This window comes from Giraffa tippelskirchi, chromosome 6 (assembly GCF_054371585.1).
Source record: "Giraffa tippelskirchi isolate mGirTip1 chromosome 6, T2T-mGirTip1v1.2.pri, whole genome shotgun sequence".
Taxonomy (NCBI): Eukaryota; Metazoa; Chordata; class Mammalia; order Artiodactyla; family Giraffidae; genus Giraffa; species Giraffa tippelskirchi.
The window spans coordinates 52,989,748-53,011,157 of NC_137280.1; the positions used below are offsets into that span (position 1 = coordinate 52,989,748).

At 44.0% G+C, this 21,410-nt stretch overlaps 1 protein-coding gene across 6 annotated transcripts in view; it reads left to right on the forward strand.

The window, feature by feature from the left end:
* Positions 1-21,410, forward strand: part of NSMAF (neutral sphingomyelinase activation associated factor) — a 63,974-nt gene that overhangs the window by 41,553 nt on the left and 1,011 nt on the right. For 2 of the 6 annotated variants that reach the window (XM_081504359.1, XM_081504357.1), the window contains 19 exons: positions 1,385-1,493; positions 3,578-3,754; positions 5,386-5,465; positions 5,999-6,089; positions 6,184-6,247; positions 7,496-7,547; positions 7,647-7,767; positions 8,519-8,650; positions 9,362-9,404; positions 9,938-10,101; positions 11,507-11,615; positions 13,266-13,324; positions 15,773-15,840; positions 16,654-16,721; positions 17,305-17,428; positions 18,558-18,641; positions 19,466-19,616; positions 20,231-20,333; positions 20,446-20,555. In XM_081504359.1, the coding sequence (XP_081360485.1) occupies positions 1,385-1,493; positions 3,578-3,754; positions 5,386-5,465; positions 5,999-6,089; positions 6,184-6,247; positions 7,496-7,547; positions 7,647-7,767; positions 8,519-8,650; positions 9,362-9,404; positions 9,938-10,101; positions 11,507-11,615; positions 13,266-13,324; positions 15,773-15,840; positions 16,654-16,721; positions 17,305-17,428; positions 18,558-18,641; positions 19,466-19,616; positions 20,231-20,333; positions 20,446-20,555 (1,909 nt within the window). Of the gene's footprint in view, positions 1-1,384; positions 1,494-3,577; positions 3,755-5,385; positions 5,466-5,998; positions 6,090-6,183; positions 6,248-7,495; positions 7,548-7,646; positions 7,786-8,518; positions 8,651-9,337; positions 9,405-9,937; positions 10,102-11,506; positions 11,616-13,265; positions 13,325-15,772; positions 15,841-16,653; positions 16,722-17,304; positions 17,429-18,557; positions 18,642-19,465; positions 19,617-20,230; positions 20,334-20,445; positions 20,556-21,410 lie in introns of all 6 variants that reach the window. The other 4 variants (XR_014057802.1, XM_081504356.1, XM_081504355.1 and 1 more) reach the window with 4 other exon arrangements.

The window sequence follows — 21,410 nt, forward strand, 5'->3', positions numbered from 1 at the left end:
CCTGTGAGTCACACACACTTATAATAGAGAGACCAGGCCCCACAGAGGGTGCGAGTCCAAGGGCTTGTCATTTCATGTCAATATCAACGTATTTGTTCTCCTTTGAAGATTAACCAGTGAGTTGGTGGCGTTACAAAAGCATTGCAGATATTGAAGCAGCTCGTTTTGGTGTTTTATCTTTATGAAATTTAACTGTTTTCCTGCCTCTTTTACATAGAAGGTGATTCTCCATTTTCAGTACCAGTAGAGGATTAGGGAAACAGATGCTGTTAAAAATACAGAAATACGGTCATAAAGAGAGAAGAAATTGGCATTGATTAAGTACTTTATGTGTACTGGGCAGTTAATGTACAATATCTGTTCACCAGCACAACCGCTCTGAGGTTACATGATACCCTATTTTACAAAGAAATTGAGACCCCAGGAGTTAACTAGTAACATGAAAGCCTGTATTTGAACCTAGGACAATGCTCTGTTTTCATCCTTTCTGTTGCTGTCCTGTCTCGGCCTCACCAACACGTCATCTGTACAGCTCAACAGTTTTCTTAAGAATCATTGCAAACGCCTATTTGAATGAGGTCAATTATCAATTTGTTAAATTGACATAATTATGGTGGAATTTAGTTTTTCATCGATAAGAGGATCACTGAAGTAATTTATCAGTTTCCCATGTGGCGCTTGTGGTAAAGAATCCGTCTGCCAATGCAGGAGAGACAGGTTTGATCCCTGTGTCAGGAAGATCTCCTGGAGAAGGAAATGGCAACCCATTCCAGTATTCTTGCCTGGAAAATTCCACTAACAGAGGAGCCTGGTGGGCTACAGTCCATGGGATTGCAAAGAATCGGAGACGACAGAGCACACAGAGTGAATTCTATTCATTCAGTGAAATAGTACATAGTCGTTAAAATATAAACCAACCATGTATAAATCAACATACACAAATCACAGAAACCTAATCAGTAAAGTATATATTTTTTAATATACAAAAATGCTACATATACTTAGAGGCACATAAAAATGTACTTAAAAGTATAAAAGGTATGCATGAGAGTTCTAAATATAAAATCAGAATTATGATTGAATTTATAAAGAAAAGCTAAACATTTGTGTTTGAAGAACATATGTGAAGATACAAATTGCCAATTTTGATTCAGCACAAATTCACATGTGTGATTACCAATAAAAATACTCAGGACTAAAAGGGGTTTTATAAAGTTTAGCTGAAATACATGTCTCGTTCTCATGTTATATAAATTAAATGAATAGCTGGGGAATATGGATACAAGACCTACAAATAAAAAATGCAAGTGTTGAAGTGAAAGGTTTTTGTACTTGAGTCACTCACATTGAGGTGCCATTTGTTCTATCCTCCCTGGATTTGTAGGGCTTGGAAGTGTTTTGCACAGAAGATGACCTGTGTTCCGACATCTACCTGAAGTTCTATGAACGTCAGGACCGAGACGACCTCTATTTTTACATCGCTACATATCTAGGTTTGGTGCTCACCCGTCCTTGTGTCTGTTCACGCGGAGGTGGTTCAACAGGGGAACAGTGCTGTAGCCACCGTCACGCCTCCAGGGTTCCATTTATCTGTTCTCATCAGTAACCATTGTTGGGAGAGTGGCACTTTAGAAACAAAGGGAAATAGAAATGAAATTTGGTAATAGTTCACTCAAATTCTGTATTTTAGAAACTCTTGGTGAATGCATTTATATGTTTTTCAGTATCTTAACGACACCCAAGTTGAATGGATTATAAAGAATACCCGTGATTGTTTTTTATGTCTAGTCCTGTCTTATGTTAGTTTATGAATGCCGGGACTGGGTTTCTTCATGTGAGACAGTGGGTTATGCAGTCATGTGTTTGGGATCATTAGTTGTGGTCTTAATCACAAAACTGGAAAACGGTACAAAAGGAACGCGTGAACCTTCTATGCTCTTATGGTAGCATGGAGCGCAGTTTGCTTCGAACTATTACTTCCTCAGTCTTCCATGGGAAATGTGAATTTTCCCACTTTTGTCAGAGAGGACACCTGTATTTTCCTTTTTGAGCACAAACATATTAAGTTGTATGGTTGAATTAAGTTATTCTTGTTTTCAGAGTTGTCAGATGACTAGGATGGGGATGAGTTTAAGTACATGTTGGAATTTCATTAATACCAGCTCAGTTTTGTTTGCTGTTCCAGTGTTCAGTGCACCCATTTATGAAGTAGTGAGTTAATCCCCTTAGAAAAGAAATTTTCTCTCAAGGAGGAATAGTTTGTTTTCATTGAAGAACATATTGTAAAGTTTATAAGTGAACTTTACTAAAGTTCATATTTGTTTATTCTCACATTAAGCTATTCAGTTTAACTCAGTCCATAACTATAGCTTTGCTACAGGTTTACTGTTATCTCCTGCCTCCCAATTTAATTTTTTCATTTAATTTTTCTAACTGTAACAAGATTGCAACAAAAAACTCAACTCTCATAGTGAGTCCTGAAATCTTAAACCCACCATGGTCTAGAAAGTCTGCTTCTGTGAAGTGTCTTTTCCGAGTTTATTCCTGAGATGGTTCAGACTTTCTCTGTGATGTTCTAAGAATGGAAAATCAGAGGATAAGTGTTTTGATTTTTTTTTTTTTTTAAAGCCCTTTCCTGGTAGCTAGTTAGAGAAGAAACTTGGCAAAGTATATAAGAAGAAGTATTGAATCAACAAGTGAGGAAAGTTGTTTGATGCTGCCAATAAAAAGTTGAAAGCAGAATTTTCTAAACATAATAGAAAAGTGGACTCATTTTGCAGGAAGGTTCTCACTGGTGTCACACAACCTGTGTTTCCTTCTTTCCTGGTTATTTCCAGGTGGTCTCTCTGGGCCTTCTAGTTGGAGAAATCACATCCTCCTGACAGACACCTGTTTTCTCCTTCAGCAGTTTCTGTTCTTTTCCTTATTCCTCACTTGTATAAATAATACATAGTCATTGACAAATCAGCCGTATGCCCGTCTTCCAGCTCTAAAAGAGAAAGAAAGGATGGTTTTGTTCTGATTTTGTAAGAAATGAGCTTTTTCAAATGGTAATGGCTTCTTAAAGGCATTGAAACTCAAGCACGGTGGGAAGGATTCTTTGTTAGTAAATAACATATTGTAGACTACAGATAAATATAGTAAACATTATATATTGCCATGTAATATTGATGTATTTGCTCTATACTTTCATATTTGTTTTATGTCATATCTATTTAATAGACGTGATATGTTTTATATCCTGTATTTTATAGATGTGATATATCTATGTTGTATATCTCACAAATATTATGTTTTATATGTTTAATAGATACAGTTTAATATATCTCATAGATATGATGTTTCATATCACATATTTGATAATTTTCCCTCCTGGATCTTAGAGATGCTCATCCTTGACCAGACAACTCTTTTGTGAAAACAGATTAGCCTACTTTTCTTTTTTTGAAATGTGCTTTTCAACGGTGTGTTGAAGGATCTACACTGCAAGCCCCTGTAGGACCGTCACTTGGTGAGTGGTCCTGGCCCGCGTGCACTGAGCATGGCGTGACCTGGGCCTGTCCCCCTGTCCCCGCAGAGCACCACGTGCCGGAGCGCACGGCCGAGGGCTACACGCTGCAGTGGCAGCGCGGCCTCCTGTCCAACTACCAGTACCTGCTGCACCTCAACTCGCTGGCTGACCGCAGCTGCAGTGACCTCTCACAGTACCCCGTGTTCCCCTGGGTCATCGGCGACTATAGCAGCTCCGAGCTGGGTGCGTGCGTGGGCCGGGCTTTCAGAGCAAAGAGCTCGTTCCAGTCTAGAACCATATTGTGATTCGTGAGCAGAATAAAACCCATTCCATCTCGTGACTCTAGATGGCCAGTTTCTGTACCATGATGCTGGATAATACGTGTTACATGAATTACATGTGTTTTGTATGTTCTCTCTACTGTCTCTGAGTTTTTTTAATCCTAAAGAAACTACTCACATACATCTTGAAAGCCATACCCAGAAAACATGCATGTGATCTTTAGCCAGTGTTACCGTAATTACCAACAAGTATTGTTTTCAAATTCTGAAGAGTTCACTTGGAAAATCACATCTCAGGTTATCATATTAACTTTCAATTCATATTCAAAAATGTGATTATAAAGAGTAATAGCTATTCGTTATAGAGCACTTAGTTCAGTTCAGTCGCTCAGTTGTGTCTGACTCTTTGCAACCCCATGAACCGCAGCACACCAGGCCTCCCTGTCCATCACCAACTCCCAGAGTTTACTCAAATTCATGTAGAGCACTTAGAAAGTATTGAAATACTCAAGGTAAAAGAATCATCAATAATCACATTACTGAGAGAGAACCACTTAACTTTGTGTTGTATTTCTTTCTCTCAAATTATTTTACCAAAATTATTGTGATTGCATTGTAATTTTATTTTATAATGGCTTAAAATTAGATATTGTGAACATTAAATTATTTTTGACAGTTCACTGATTGCTCCCTTTTGCTTGAAAGAGGTGACAGATTTTCTAGGAATATTACTTATCTGATAATTTTCAGGTCCCCAGTTCTCCAATTATGCTATTATCATAGGATAATATTCACAGTAACTCAAACCTAAAAAGTAAATTTTGATAGAATAATGGCTTTTGAAATTTGTTTACTTTTTGCTGTCGTTTTACTTGGAATATAATTTTTCTTAATCAGGTCTTTTTTAAAAAATCAATATTCTGAACATTTTCAAATTAGATTTTATTCTTGAGTGGCTGTGGTTAACTAAACACTCAAAAGTTCTAACCTTTACAGCTATATAAATAACCATCAGAAATACTATAATTCTAATGGATCTGTCCCAACTTTTAGAAAGCTGCTTATTATTTGGAAATAAATGTGTGCGTGTGAATCATTTCAGGGGGTTATGTTATTAAGTATAAGCTTGCCAGCTTGCTTTTTTCTTTTTTTTTTATTGAATTATAGTTGGTTCACAGTGTCGTGCCAATCTCTGCTGTACAGCAAAATGACTCAGTTTACACATAAAATATTTTTTATATTCTTTTCCATTATGGTTTATCACAGGATTTTGAACATAGTTCCCTGCATTATACAGTAGGACCTTGTTGTTTTTCCTTTCTAAATGTAACAGTTGGCATCTGCTAACCTCCAACAGCCGCTTATCCCTCTCGCCTCCACCATCTCCTTGGCAACCACGAGTCTGTTCTCTGTGCCCGTGAGTCTGTTTCTATTTTGTAGATAGGTTCATTTGTGCCATATTTTAGATTCCACATATGAGTGATATGATATACGGTATTTGTCTTTTTCTTTCTGACTTACTTCATTTAGTATGATCATCTCTAGTTGCATCCTTCATTTTAATTCATTTTTGACAATCTGTTTCTTTTGTAGATCTGTCAAATCCAGAGACCTTCCGGGATCTCAGTAAGCCAGTAGGGGCCCTCAACCAGGAGCGTCTGGAGAGGCTGCTTGTACGTGGACCCAGGGGTTCCTGGTTTCTAAGCAACCCAGGAGCCGTGGCCTGTGTTTTTATAGCTCCTGACACTCATTTCCCCAAAACTTGGTGGGGGTGTATCCAAAGAGACTAAAGGTTCTGAGCATATTCTTTACCCATCTCTGCCCACTGCCTTCCTTCCCCCAGGAACTTAGCTGCTTAGCATTTGTGTACAGTTCAGTGGGTAGGAGCTCAGCTCATCATAGGTTTGCCAATTTATTTTCATGACAAAATTACCCTTTGGCAAATCGCACAAAAGATAGATAAAATTTCTTCTTCTCAATTCCACCCCAACAGACATTGTTACCACTGAGCCAAGAAAACCAAAATGCTTGTTGCAAGAATGCTATTTCTTCTGTTTCCCCCCTCTTTTTACCTGCTGCTTTTCCTATTTAAGAGAGAAGCTAGGGGCTAGGATGTGATCAGGTCATGGTTTCCTTAGGCTTTGCTCCCGGATCAGTTACTGTCTTCACAGCTGGCCCTCACAGACCTCCTCTCCCTGTGCTGCAGACCCGCTACCAGGAGATGCCGGAGCCCAGGTTCATGTACGGCAGCCACTACTCCTCCCCAGGCTACGTGCTCTTCTACCTGGTCCGGATCGGTGAGCTGCCTCATCATCACTCCCAGGGACACACGTGCACGTGGGTTCTGCGGTGGTTCCGTGAGCTTATTGACTCTGGTTTCTCCCCCTCCAGCACCAGAGTACATGCTGTGTCTGCAGAATGGAAGGTTCGACAATGCGGACAGAATGTTCAACAGGTTAGACATCTGTGCCTCACTTTCTACTTTTTAAACTTTCTCATTTATACATGCAGTATATATTTATTTGGAAAAACTAGATATAAACAAAAATGGAAGGACATGTAAGAAAACATATATAGTGTAAGTTTAAAAACACTTCTGTTTCTTCCATAAACATTTATCCAGTATGTAAAAGATTTTAGTTTTCTATATATACATAAATGGTTGGGCTTCCCAGGTAGCTCAGATGGTAAAGAATCTGTCCACAGTGTGGGAGACTTGGGTTTGATCCGTGGATTGGGAAGATCCCTGGAGAAGGAAATGGCAACCCACTCCAGTATTCTTGCCTGGAGAATTCAGTGGACAGAGGAACCTGGTAAGTTACAGTCCACGAGATCACAAAGAGTGGAAGACGACTGAGCGACTGACACACACACACAGTAATGTATCTGTCTTAGGCTTTGTGTAGTCATGTGTGTGTATAAATGTGAGAACATATCTTAAATAGTTTTTTGTCCTGCCTTTTGCAGCCTTGTATTAGATCTTAAAATTTTCCCCATATTGTTAGATGTTCTGCAAAACGGTGATTGTTTTTTTTGAATGACTGTATCCCTTCCTAATGTATGACATAATTTATTTTAACTGTTTCTTTGTTGTTGGATATTTAGGCTGTTTCCAACATTTCATTATTCTAAATAAGCCTGCTATGAATTGAATACAATTCCTTGTGAGTGTTTAAATATTTTTTAATTACAAAAGTAATATTTTCTTACTGTGAAAAGCAGAGAGTATAAAGAAGAAAATAACTTCACTTGGCATCCAGCCACACTGAGATAGAACTCATTGTTCATCTTTTGGTCTGTGTCTTTTCCAGTCTTTTTCTAAGCTCTACACATGTCTATTTATAATCCCTTTTTGAAATGAACTATTAAAATAGTAGTGCTCATTTTTCATGTTTAAGCACCTGCCCCGAGTGGCCCTTCAATGAGGCCATGTTTGGGGGAGGCTCCTGTCTTGGACTTGCAGATGTCCCCCACCCAGGTCCATGTCCTGACCCTGTGCTTACACCCTGTGTGGACCCAGAGTTTTCTTGTCTGTAAAAAGGGAGGTGGGGGGCACTCTTGTGAATGTTGGGAATTATGAATTAGTAAGAAAATGATCTGACTTAGGTAAAGTGTAGAATAGCGCCCTGGCACCTAGAAGTGCTGCTGTTGCTATTTCCATACCCTGGGTTTAAAATCAGTTGAACTTTTTTTTCATATTTAGTATTGCAGAAACTTGGAAAAACTGTTTGGATGGTGCAACCGATTTTAAAGAGGTAAGCAGTTACCAAGCTAATGATTCACTGGGCTTGTGGCTTCTAACTGCTTTAAAAATGTTCGCTGCTGCTCTTTTCTTTCTTCCACAAAACTTTCAGCTGATCCCGGAATTCTACGGTGATGATGTCAGCTTTTTAGTCAACAGTCTAAAGTTGGATTTGGGGAAGAGACAAGGAGGGCAGCTGGTTAATGACGTAGAGCTCCCGCCATGGGCACGGAGTGAGTACCACCTGGGAAGTGTTGAATCTTGGAAACTCTCCAGTTAGTCGTGCAATTTCAGTATTGTTATTTAATTGCTTAGATTTTTTAAAACAACAGTAGAATTCTCTGTCTAGAGGAGATGGTAAAAGTCTTACTCCAAATTGTAAGTATTCTGTGAGAATATGATGTAAAAACATATTATGTGCTCGAGAGAGCCAAACGTAAGTGATTTTTGCCTCTCCCTCTACCTCCGATTTATATTTTATGTGATGGAGGGGGTGGGTGAGCCTCATTAAGGAACATGTCCCTCTGGCCTGTCCCAGAAGCCCAGCCTATATGCCTGCATGCTTAGTTGCTCAGTCGTGTCTGACTCTTTGTGACCCCATGGACCATAGTCCCCCAGACTCCTCTGTCCATGGAACTCTCCAGGCAAGAATACTGGAGTGGGCTGCCATTTCCTCCTCCAGGGGATCTTCCTGACTCAGGGATCGAACCTGCGTCTCTTGCCTTGGCAGGCGGGTTCATTACTGCCGATCCGCCTGGGAAGCCCCAGTGTCTGTCGACACGTGGACAGACAAAAGGAATGGGAGAGGTGTCTCTGGTGGTCCAGTGGTTAAGACTGCACGCTCCCAGTGCAGGGGGTCGGGGTTCAGTTCCTGGTTGGGGAACTAGATCCCACAAGCCCTGCAGCCTGGCCAAAAGGAAAAACAAAGGAATGGGAGGAAGTCAGGTGGCACCCCCGGGTGTTCTGACAGCGGCTTCCTCCTAGGTCCCGAGGACTTTCTCCGGAAGAGCAGAGCCGCGCTGGAGAGCGAGCACGTGTCCGAGCACCTTCACGAGTGGATCGACCTGGTGTTTGGCTACAAGCAGCAGGGCCGGGATGCTGTCGGAGCCCATAATGGTGAGTAGCAGCCATGGAAACTCCATTTGACGGAAGCAAAAGCAAACCCCCCACAATGGGCTCAGCACAGCCCAGCTTGTTTCCTTGGCTGAAGCATCTGGTCTCAGCATACGAGGTCTCCTGGCTCAGAGACCCCGGATTCGATCCTGAGTGAAAGAGGAGGAAGTGCTTTTGTCTAAAAACACCTGCTTCTCCGTGATCCAAGGGGTCTATGCTGAAGTCTTCTATCTTCAGCATGTCCGCTCCATCCCATTCAGTAATTTCTGCTAAATCTCAGTCAGAATAGGATCAAACAGCTCCCACAAGAGCCGTGGAGTGTCTCTGTTACTGAGCAGACAGGAGCGGGCTGCAGCCCTCCTCTTCATGGTCAGCTCTTGTCTCCTCCGGGCTCCTCGGCACTGATGGTGGGAGGTGGTCTTGACCCCTCGCTTGTCCTCCACGTATGGTGCTCTGTGCTCACCCCAGGAGAAGGAGCTGACCAAGACACACACCCAGATAACAGAGTCTCACCACCAGTTAGACTGCAGCTCAGAAAACCTAACGGTCCTCATTGATGTTGGCCAAGGCTGGGTGATATGAGGTTGTTTTGCAAAGTGAAAATCAGCTTCTTTGAATACAAGTTAAAAGCTGTTGTTTTTAAAATTCTGAGCATTGTGAATTGGAAGAAAACAGCACAGCTTTCAATAGTGTTTTTTGTGTCTCTTTTTCCAGTGTTTCATCCGCTGACCTATGAAGGAGGTGTGGACTTGAACAGGTATCTATGTGTCTGTAAGGAATTTTCTACTTGAGCCACAAATGACCTCTGTGTCTAAATGATGAATGCAGTTATCTGAGGATATAAAGGCATGGGAATGTTACAGTGAATTATAGCCTGCTTTTATCATTATATAAAATAGCCTCAGAAATTAAAGACATGTAATATGGTCTAGGGGCCTTCCCTGGTGGCTCAGTGGTAAAGAACCCACCTGCCAACGCAGGAGATGCAGGTTCCATCTCTGGGTCAGAAAATCCCCGTGAGGAGGGGATGGCTACCTACTCTAGTATTCTTGCCTGGAGAATTCCATGGACAGAGCATCCTGGTGGACTACAGTCCATGGGGTCACAAAGAGTCAGACACGACTTAGCAACTAAATAACAAATAAACAGTACAGTCTAGACAGTTCTAGCATATAGTTTCTGTTAATGTTTGAGGGTTAATCTCTCCTGTTGATCTGAATTATTTGAAATGTATGTGCTCAGGGAGCTTGACTCCAATGGTCACCATAGGGTTTGTGTTCTGTCCTAAAGCATCGAGGATCCTGACGAGAAGGTCGCCATGCTCACCCAGATCTTAGAGTTTGGACAGACACCCAGACAGCTCTTTGTGACACCCCATCCTCGAAGGATCACCCCAAAGTTTAAAAGCTTGTCCCAGCCCTCCAGTTACAATGCCTCCACGGGAGATTCTCCAGGTAAATCTTGTAAAGAGAATAAACAACACGAGCACCTTCTGTTTCTCTTGTTTGATTAAGCTGTTTTCTGAAGGTTCTAGAGAAGAGACGAGTTATGAACCCTGAACAACTTAGAGATGATTCTGTTTTACCGTCTCACTGAGTTTCTCCTACAAACAGACCTCTTTCTGTTGTTTTGTTTATTTTTAATTGTGTACTGTAAAGGAAATCAACTTGCTTTTAATTTCTGGTAATTTAACGCAACCTGGCAGCATTTGTTGCTGTTATGTTCTTTCTTTTCTGTCGTTTTCCAAGTTGGTCTCTGATTCTTAGCCATTCATGTTTTCATGTTGATCTGTCCTGGCTGCGGCTGCTGTTAACAGTGTCACCGAGCCCTGTCCCAGGAATGACTTCCAACATCCCTGTTTTTCCACCCCCACGTACAGATCTTCAGTGCAGGGTGCTCTGTTTATTAGATTCTGATTTTTTATTCAGTTATTTGACAGACATTTACAGAGCATCTGTGCCAGGTGTTAAAATGAACTTGACCCAGTTCTCACAACTGGTATTTAGAAAGGGAAGAAAGAATGAATCCCTTCATCCAGTTATCCACGTTGTACATTTCACATAAAGCGGCCTCAGACCCCCAGGCTCCCAGGAATCCGACCCTGCGTGGACCTCGGGAGCAGAGTGGTTGGATTGCTTGTCATCTCCAGTTCTGCATTCTGTCCCCAGCATGTCCAGGCTCCTCAGGCCATACAGTTTGGACCTGCTTGGCTCGGAGGTCCAGCTGTCCGCAGTCAGGTGACCCGAGAGAGAAAGCTCCACGGGTTGAGTCATGAAGACCATGGGATTATCTCGTGATGCCCTTGAACCCATGCTCAGCTTAATCACCAGACCGATCCACGGGGATTTTCTCAAAAGAGAAATTGTTCCAGCCCTTCTCAAAACAGAAGCAAAGGGACGGCTTAGCTAGTCCAGCCCAGGAGGGTGGTAGTAGCTGGTTTCATCTCTTCTTTCTCCAGCTCAAAACCAAAACCAAAACACTGCAGTGTTGTTAGGGAACTGGCAGGTTTTTGAAAAGATTGCTGACAAGGAAATGGTTATTCAGTGCCGTGTTTCCTGAAGTTCCCAGCTTCGGGGTTGAGTGAAAACTCTGCAGACACTGCTAAAAGTGCACAAAGACTATAGTATTCAAAGACACTTCTTAATCTTCAAATGATGTTTTATTTAGATCATACACCTTATCCTTTTTCCCTTGACCAACATGGAGCTATTTAACAAGCGCATTTCAAAGTAGTTCTTTTTCCGGTGGTGTTTCGGTCTCTTTGTTGTTTGATTTTAATAGAAATTCTTAAGACCCTGACGTTTGTCTCCAGTGCTGGTTAGAAGCATAGTTGACTGACTGAGTTGCAATTTAATGTAGTCTCTCCAGGCGAAGAGTCTTTTGAAGACCTGACAGAAGAGAGCAGAACCCTGGCCTGGAGTAACATCGCCCGGCTAGAGCCCCAGGAGCAGCACAGAATCCACAAGGAGTAAGAGCGTCTCTGCACTGGCCGTGCACACAGTGGGGTCTCGGCCTGGGGTGAAGCTGGGTTAAGCTGAATCACGGGGGGCCGTCGTCTTTCAGAGCTGTCTTGGTTGGTTTTTATCCCCCTACACCGTCCACAGGGACCAGCCACCCGGGGTCAGTGTGGCACAGAAGGTGGGTGTGTGTCGTTTTGGCCATCGCTCGTTCTAGAGCACAGATGGATCTACAGATGGCAGGAGGCTGGGTGCTCCTCAGACAGGCTCACGGCCCTCGAGTCCGATGGTGTGAAGTTCTTGTGAAACAGGATATATCTCCCCCATGTGTCACATTTACTGTTATCATCTGGGAAAATATGTCCTTTTTAAAAAATGATAAATGTGTGTGCATACATGGACAGAGAAAGAGCATTGCAAAGTTCATAAGAATTTTTTTTAAACGCCCTCCCCCAAATCAGGCTTGCGTTGGCCCCAGAGGGGTCGTGAGCATCTGAGGCCCCTGTCTGCAGGGGTGGTGATGGACTCAGTGGGAAGGTTGGGGAACACTGACCTCGCTGACCCATCCTGCTCCAGAGAAGAAAACTCAGGCTGGGATGAGGCCCCACGTCCTGCTCCAGGGCCACCAATGCCTGGTCTTATGTTTGACGCCATGTACACCTGGTCATGGGTAGAACGAAACGGGCCTGTCCCCATCCGATCCACAGCCCCCAATCAGAGCATGGCCTCCTGCAAAGAAACCTGTGGTTCCCCCTTATTCCTTGTAACACTGGTTGTCCCTCATCACCCTCTCTAAACAGCAGGTAGAAAGGGGCCTCAACACCTGAGGCCATGAAGACATGAGGGAACGTTGACGAGGACCTGCCGGGACTGATACTGACCCAGGTTCTTGACCCCCTTAATCTGTAGACATTGATCAGAGGCCAGACAGGAAATTCAGGCGAGGCTTTGTTGGGGTCCCAGCAGCAGCAGAGGGAGCAGGAACAAACAGCAGGTTCCCTTGCTCGCTCCACGAGGAGGGGCGAGCTGGTTCCTTAAGTGGGGTGAGTCCAGGGGTCGGGCCAGAGGGGTGGCCTTTGTGGTTGGTCCACCCCTTGGGTGCTGTGTGCAGGGGGCATGCGCAGTCCCCTGCTTTTGCTCCCAGCTCTTCAGAACTGGCATCGGATTTTTTTTACCTTTTCTATCTTGTCCATAATTTGCCCCAGCTGTCCAGACACGCAGTTATTTTCAGTCCCTTATAGTTTTCTTTGCAATTTGTTGTTGGAGGAGACGTTTGTCCAGGTGCCAGCCCTTCTCAGGACCAGACAACAGCATCATGGGACAGATGCTAAGTGACCAAGCAAGTGAAGTGACCGCACAGAGGCGTTTCTGTGGTGGTCAGTGAGCGTCACTGGTTCTCTAGTGGGCAGACGTGGGGCAGCCTTCGCGCAGGATGGCCTGGGAGCTATGAGTGGGGGTGTTTTCCAGCCATAGGTGTTACCGGAACAGAATTAGGAATTGCTGAGCCATGACTTGCTAATGCCTTGTAGAAGGTGGGATGGGTCCAGCAGACATGCTGTGAAGAAGAGTCACAGGAATTTGGACTCAAATCAGGGCCTTGTAGGACACTGGTGTCCAGGCACATGGTTGATGGTAATTCACGACACTTTGTTTTCTGACAGGGCAGTCACTGGAATAGCTGTGTCTCACAACGGGTCGTCCATCTTCACAACCTCACAAGGTGTGTTTTCCTACTGAAAGGTGGGTTGTCTTGAGTCATGCAGCGTCCAAGTGTCCCGTCTCTCAGTCCAGGACTGTACGTGCTTGTGTCAACCTGTATGTAAAATTTGGGGTAGTTAGTTTGTGGTATAATACATAAAATTTCATTGTTAATTTGCCAAAACAACAGTGGAAAATGCCTTTCTGTTGCTGATAAGGTTCCTAGAATTTTAAGGGGTGGGGCAGCAAGAGTGTGTGGTGGGCATGTCCTTCCCTGGGGGGCGAGGGCTTGACCAGAGGCGGCACAACGGCACGTGGGGAGGCAAATGTGCTGTTATGTTTTCCATTTCTGTCACTTGGTGTGTAGTGTATGAGTTAGATTTTCTGATTAGGTGTTGATTGTAGGGCTGAGTTCAAAATCTAATTCGTACACTGTTAATGTGCTTGTACGTTGTTGAAGTCCTGCAGAAGCCCTGCATTGGCTGGTTGACAGTCTTGTAACTATATCTTAATGACACCCTAGAACTTCATTGTTTTCATCCTAAAAAGGGGCTCAGCCTTGGGCTTTTCCTGCTAGCCACAACATTGCTTTTCCTGGCAGTCTACACGACATGCCATTAACTGAAGCATGTCTCGTCCGCATCCCATTTGAATTGTGACAGGTGCTCAGGAGGGATAGGAGATGAGAGGGGAAGAGCTTAGCTGCCCCATATGGACTTTGAGACACCTGGTTTGGACAGAGCACGTAGCTGTAAGTGACCGCCTACCTGTGCTTCAGTCTTCATCGTAGGAAATTCTGTTTTTCATCCATTAATCTGAGGCCAGATGCTGTGCAGCCACACCGCTTCAGTAGGTCAGAGCTGCTCATCTCAGATCCTGGGACCATGGCTTTCATTCCCTGGCGTGTCATTCCTTTCTCTGTCAAATTCGACCTTGGGTTTCATAAAATAGAATTTCCACAAAGCCCAGAAAAGGATCCCACAGTGGACCAGAGGGAGTGAGCATGCAGTGTGCACATGGGCCATGCTGGGGGCAGCCAGACAGTGATGCTGATGGGAGGAAGTTGGCACGCTTGGCCAGGATTCCTGTCCCCCAAGGGACATCTGCCATCATCACGCCAGACAAAATCCTTATATTTTAGCAAAGCCTGCGTTCTTAGCTGGGTTTGTTTGTTAAATTCTTCGGTTCTCTGTACTTGTCTGACCTTGTAAACCGTGAGTTTTACAGGCATCAAGGCTTTAAACCTCTTAGGCTTATGAAGCCTATGGCTTCTTTGTGAACATGCCAATGTTCTTTTTAATCAAAAGCTTTTGTTACTTTCTGTTTGTTTCTTCACTGTTAATAGCTCATATTGCTGATCTGTGTGCATTTGTATTTCCGCGTGTATCACTGGCTTACATGTACCCTGACGGTCACCCTGTAGTTGCAGTTCTTCCTCAGAGGTGCAGTGTGTGTCTAGGCATGTGGGAGACCCCACGGGCGATCCCATCACCTGGGAGACCCGCTTGCGGCAGCCTCTGTCATGGTCACCCCCAGTACGAGGGGGAACCTCTGATGTTGAGAAAGCATTTTTACATGCCAGGCTGGCTGACAGTTTTCTGTCTGACACCCCGGCACACTTCTGCATGTTGGTGCTGGCCAAAAGTAGGTTGAAATATTAGATTGTACTATAAAGAAGAAATGATTTAAAGCTCATCTCACCTTTTATTTATCGTGTTGTGTGTTTTCAAATTAGGAAACATATTGTTGCATATTTCAAATATGGGTGTTTGGAGCACATTGCAATTTGCAGTCTTATTTAAGAGGTCACCTTGATGCACTTCTAAAGCTTTTGTTAGGCAAGAAAATTAAAAAGCTTGGACATTTTAATCCCCAGTTTATTATTTAGAAAGTTAGTGTTTCTCTTCCATAAATGCTAATGCAGCACTAGGGTTGCTGTTTAGTCGGTTAGTCGTGTCTGACTCCTTGTGACCCCCATGGACTGTAGCCCACCAGACCCTTCTGTCCATGAAATTCTCCAGACAGGAATACTGGAGTGGGTTGCCATTTCCTCCTCCAGAGGATCTTCCCAACCCAGGGATCAAACGGGGGTCTCCTGCATTGGCAAGCAGATTCTTTACCACTGAGCCACCCGGGAAGCCTGCAATACAAGTATAATGTGGCCACTTAAAAAAAAAACAAAAACAAAACCTTACATAGCCAAGATCTTTTGGTTTTCTTTAATGTTAAAATTTCTCTTTTCTCATGTGTAACTTTAGAGTCTGATCAGTTTAGGTTTAACTCTGCCTCTGGTCGTGGCTCTCAGTTGACCTCTTGTCATGGCGCCATAGGTCTTAGAACTTCACAGACTAGAGAGTCCTCGTGGGGGACCCAGCCCTCGGTCACCTTGCCCATTACCTTGGCGTGTGCTGGTCATGTCTAAGGGTCAGGAAACCTTTCTGATGCATTTGTTTTGTTGTTGTTAAATCAGATTCCACCTTGAAGATGTTTTCCAAAGAATCGAGGATGCTACAGAGAAGCATATCATTCTCAAATATGGTGAGTTGAGTTCCTTTTCATTTTCATTTTGTATCAGCGTTATGGTGGAAATTCATGGAGTAGTTTGTTTCATACACACACACACACACACACGTGACATTTGTTTCTTCCCAGATAATTGGGTTTATTTCTGTGCAGTAGCTACAGAATGCCTTAGGTAGATGCCTTGTAAAATCAGAAATTTTTTCAGGTTACCTCTTTCTTGTGTTATTGTGGGTTTTTTTGTAGCCTAGAAAGCTCACATTGCTATCCAATAGAATTCTCAACAGATCGTGCCTTTTTTGGAACTGTCAGACTAAATGTATGTGTGCCACTTATATAACTTTTAATGCATTTCTAAGTTGATAAGATATCTAATACTAGAAAGTCAGTCCTGAAAAAAACACATTTTATTGTTGTTGTAAAGCATCCGGAAGATTTTAAAATTCCCTAAAGATTTTGGAAGTTTTCCTCTCCCACCTGAGTCTTTAACCCAGAGTGGGTGTTTGGATTCTTGAAGACAGTCTCTACCTGTACCCCTCTGACTCTGATGTAAGTAGGGGTCCCTCAGCCCCGGGCACTGAGGGCACCTGGACCCCCTGAGAACTGTCACGCTAGGTCCTTGCACACTCGACACACTTGCACTTTTCTACATGTGGGAGGAAACAAGGCATCTGGAATTAGCCAGATGAAGAGAAACTTCATGAATATGAGGAAGGCCAACATAACCAGAATTGGGGACTAATTTTGGGGGAAACTTGTCAGATAGTTTTACCACATTAAGGAGTCCTTTAATTTTTGTAAATTATTAATGTTGAGTCACTTGTATTTCAGGCTTTATCATCCTGTTTACTTTTACCAGGAGACGCCACTGTCATAAGCTCTTCCTGGGATAATAATGTGTATGTATCTGTGCGGGCCCCTCCCTGACTCCCCACGCCACATAGCTCCCTATGTGGACCTGAGGGAGGAGAGCATGGACTCCTCCTTCACTGTTTTCAAAAGGGAACAGATGAGGATGGTTGGATTTGAATGTGATTATTTGGCAGCTCAGTGGTAAAGAATCCACCTGCAATGCAGGAGATGTGAGTTCAATCCCTGGTCCAGGAAGATCCCCTGGAGAAGGAAATGGCAACCCACTCCAGTATTCTTGCCTGGAGAATTCCATGGACAGAGGAGTCTGGTGGGATATAGTCTAAGGGATCACAAAAGAGTCAGAAATTATTTGAATCTAATAATTTATCCAGTTGGATTCTATCTAAGTTTTTAAACTGAGGTGAAAACACAGATGAGCCAGACCTAGAAATTTCTAGTTTTAAATTCACATTTTAAGTATTTGGTTTGATAACATGAGAACAAGTGATTTGTAATTCCAGTGGGCCTTAGTGAGGGTAGAATTAAACAATCTAATGCTTCTTGAAAATGTATTTAAGAATGTTAACATTGAGCTGGAATGCTGTCTTAATAGTTCTCATTATCTTTTAGCTATTTTTATTCCATAGCATTTGGAAGACGCCAGGACACATTAATGGGACATGATGATGCTGTTAGTAAGATCTGTTGGCATGACAACAGGCTGTATTCTGCATCGTGGGACTCTACTGTGAAGGTTTATATATAATTTCTAGATTAAAATGTTTGGATAATATAAATAGTATAAGCCATTCAGCTCCCTGCTGTTGATGTGTTCAGTCACTTTTTCACTGTTTTTCATAAAATGTGAGTGATATGGAAGGATACGAAGGGTTATTACCTTTGTGTGTTTAGTGTGCAGTATGGGAAGATGTTTTCCTGAGCTTGCCCTGTGTGCTTCACTGGGGGTCGAGTGGTTCATTAGGGAAACACGCAGCGGCCCATCTGAGCTCATGCAGCTGTGGTACTAGCAGTTGACCAGTTAATCAGAAAATATCAAAATAAGTGGAGAATCGTTGAAAAATACAGACACACTCCTTCATTACTGATGCAGGACCACACTTGGCCTTTTCTCTGAAATCTTGCACAACTTTGCTGCATGAACCACAGAGCATTCATCATCCTTGGTTTCCAGTTTGCTTTTATGTAAACAGAAAGCAAGAACCTAAAACCATTAGAATTCCTTCAAGAGTTTTTCATCATTTCTGCTTCCCCCAGAGGGGGCACTTTTGTTGGTAAATTTTCTTGCCTACATGTAATGTTGGTAAATTTTCTTGCCTACATGTAATGTCAGTAAATTTTTTTGGCAACTTTCTGAGTTTTCTCAAAACCTTAATGGGCTTCCCAGGTGGTGCTAGTGGTAAAGAATACACCTGCCAATGCAAGAGACGTAACGTGGGTTCGATCCCTGGGTCGAGAAGATCCCCTGGAGAAGGGAATGGCAACCCACTCCAGTATTCTTGCTTGGAGAATCCCATGGACAGAGGAGACTGGCGGGCTACAGTCCACGGGGTTGCAAAAAGTCAGACACGACTGAGCACTCAAAACCTTAATAGACATCACTACACTTCTGCACTTCGATTTTAGTTCACAGAGTACTTAAGTCACAACAGTAAATGCAAGGAGTGGAGGAGACCCAGGCACAGCGGACCCTTAGGAAGCTCGAGTGGCAGAATTAAGAGTGCAGGCACGGGGCAGAGGAACAGCCTTAGGACGCTTCATTTTGTTGGGAGCTGTTAAGTGGGAGTTGGTCAGTCAGGAGAGTGTTTGCTGCACGTGTTAGCAGTGCTCTTAAAGGAAGTGTTCTGCGATGCGTTCCATCCCAGGTGTGGTCCGGGGTCCCTGCGGAGATGTCCTGTGCCAGGAAACAGCACTTTGAGCTGCTGGCCGAGCTGGAGCACGACGTCAGTGTGAGTACCAGGACCCAGCAGAAACCACCAGGGGAAGCGGCTTCTTGGCTTGATCATCTTTTATTTTGCTCATTGGAGGAGAGCATGGGGGCTAACTGTCAGTTCTTCCAGTTGACCCTTTGGGTTTACAAGACTACTGTGCCTGTTTTTCCCTATTTTGCTGTTTGAGAATTGGCTGCCCTCCAGCCAGATTTCCACAAGACCTGTTTCCAAGCATGACATTGAATATCTGGGTACCCTTAAACTATTCGGGCAACTGGATGTGTTTTCTGACACCTTAAGTGGAAGGGGCTCTCTGTCTAGGGTGAGGACACCGATGTGTCTACAAGGCCCGGTGCTCGCAGCGGGGGCAGAACTCAGCTGGTACCGCGTCCTCTTCACTCAGTCTGTCTCCTCGAGGTCACGGCTGCATCTGGCACTGTGGCCTGTGGTATTGTCTTCCCTCTAGGCTGTGAACTGTTGCCTGATCTTCACCATCAGCAGAATAACCAGGGTTGAGGAATATTGATACAGGATGTAGTTTAGCCAACCTTGAGATCCCCCAGTTCCCCCAAACCACCCCCATCCTCACAGAGCCCCTGTGCTTCAGGCAGCCTGGCATGCCCTGCCCCTTGTCACACATGGAGTCACTATTCTGAGTCCATCAATTTTAGGCCCTTTGTCAAACAGCGTTTTCCAGCAGCACCTCATTGTAGTCACTGGCCTATGAAGATTTCACTTGTAAATGAACCATCACTTAGTAGGTGGTGCTGAAAGAATGGGCTGAGAAACATAGCTTCATGACCGTGGTTCTGATGGAATACTGCGTGTGCTTCCTTCTCCAGGTGGATACGATCAGTTTGAACACTGCCGGCACACTGCTGGCCTCAGGCACCAAGGAAGGCACAGTGAACATCTGGGACCTCACCACGGCCACCCTGTTACACCAGATTCCATGTCATGAGGGCACTGTAGGCGACACTGCTTTCAGCCCAGGTAGCATCCTTTTTTAATATAGATGATACCAGGGGAACTGGAATTATTATTTTGAAATAAATAAGAATGTAAAAACAGTTTTCCAGGAGGCTCAGTGGTCAAGAATCAGCCTGCCAATGCAGGAGATGCAGGTTCGATCCCTGGGTCAGAAGATTCCCCCTGGAGAAAGAAATGGCAACCCACTCCAGTATTCTTGCCTGGAGAATCCCATGGGCAGAGGAGCCTGGTGGTCTACAGTCCATGGGGTCACAAATAGTTAAGACGTGACTGAGCAACTAAACAACAAAAATGTTATTTGCCGATAAAAGGGGTTTTGCCTGTGGGTTAAGGCTGCTTCGTGGGAGAGCACAGTACATATGGCATGTGCACCTATTAGAAAAGCTGTATCGGATATTCTTCTTAATTGCTCAAGTCACTGGAGAAATTAACTTATGAATTCACACCAAAGGGTCATCAGCCCAGTGCCTTAAACACAGAAGCCTTTCACAGAGACGATAGTCCTCATTGGTTAATACGACAAATAACTCACATGAACATTGGGCTCCTGGAGTCAGAAATGAAATCTCAGATGATCTAAAGCCGTAACCTGCACCCTGTCCTGCCCTGTGTTGCAGACAGTCGCCACGTCCTGAGCACAGGAGCTGACAGCCATCTGAACGTCATCGACGTGCAGACGGGAATGCTTATCTCTTCTCTGACTGCGGACGAGCCCCAGAGGTACTCTCGGGTTACTCAAGATGAAGACGTTTACAGACAGGCTCGCAGTCACCACACTGGGCCTGCTCTAGCCCTTCCTTCCTGAGGGATGACTTCCAAATGCTTCTTGCAGGTGCTTTCTCTGGGATGGAAACTCCGTCCTATCTGGGAGTCAGTCTGGGGAGCTGCTGGTCTGGGACCTCCTCGGGGGAAGGGTCAGCAAGAGGATCCAGGGCCACACGGGTAAGGTGTCTGCTGCTGACCTGCCTCTTCTCCCTACATGCTCCACCACTTTCTTTGCCACCCGTGGACACGCTCTTCTCAGGCACAAGCCCCCGGGGGCCTCTGTGCTGTGAACGTTCCCTTCCAGATCCTGGCTAGCCTGGCCACCTGAATCTCTTGGTTCTTTCAGGATTTATATCTATGTTGGCAGACATTTGACTCCAAAATGGAAGTTTTTACATTAACTTCTACATAGAAAAAAAGTAAGAGGGGTAGATTTTTTTTAACACATGCATAGAGTTTTTATTGTTTTAACATATATAAAAAAGCAACTTTCTTGGTGGTTCAGTGGCTAAGACTCTGCGTTCCCAGCCCAGGGGGCCCAGGTTCAATTCCTGGTCAGGGAATTAGATCCCACCTGCTGCAACTAAGACTCAAATAAGTTTTTGAAAAACAGGCAACTTCCCTGGTGTCCAGTGGTTAGGACTCAGTCCTTTTGCCACATGGGACACAGGTTCAATCCCTGGTCCAAGAATTAAGATCCTGCATGCCTTGTCTCACACACACAGACACAAAGTAATAAATTACAGAGAAAACAGTCTTGCTCCCACTGACTTCCACCTCCCAGGTCCCCTCCTTGGAGGACTTCTCCAGCTGGTGACCTGGTGTGTCTATTACCCAAGGATATGTTGTTGTATATGTCTGTGTCCTTCTGCCTGTTGGTTTCATGGTTTTCTTACATTTGCACGTTTTCCTTTTGAGCATCTGGAGGACAGTTAATTCTTGTGTCGATGGTTACAACTATTGACAGCCCACCTTCGTCCTCTTCCCACTGTCGCTGCTGTGTGTGGTTATTTCTTCTCAACATTGTACATT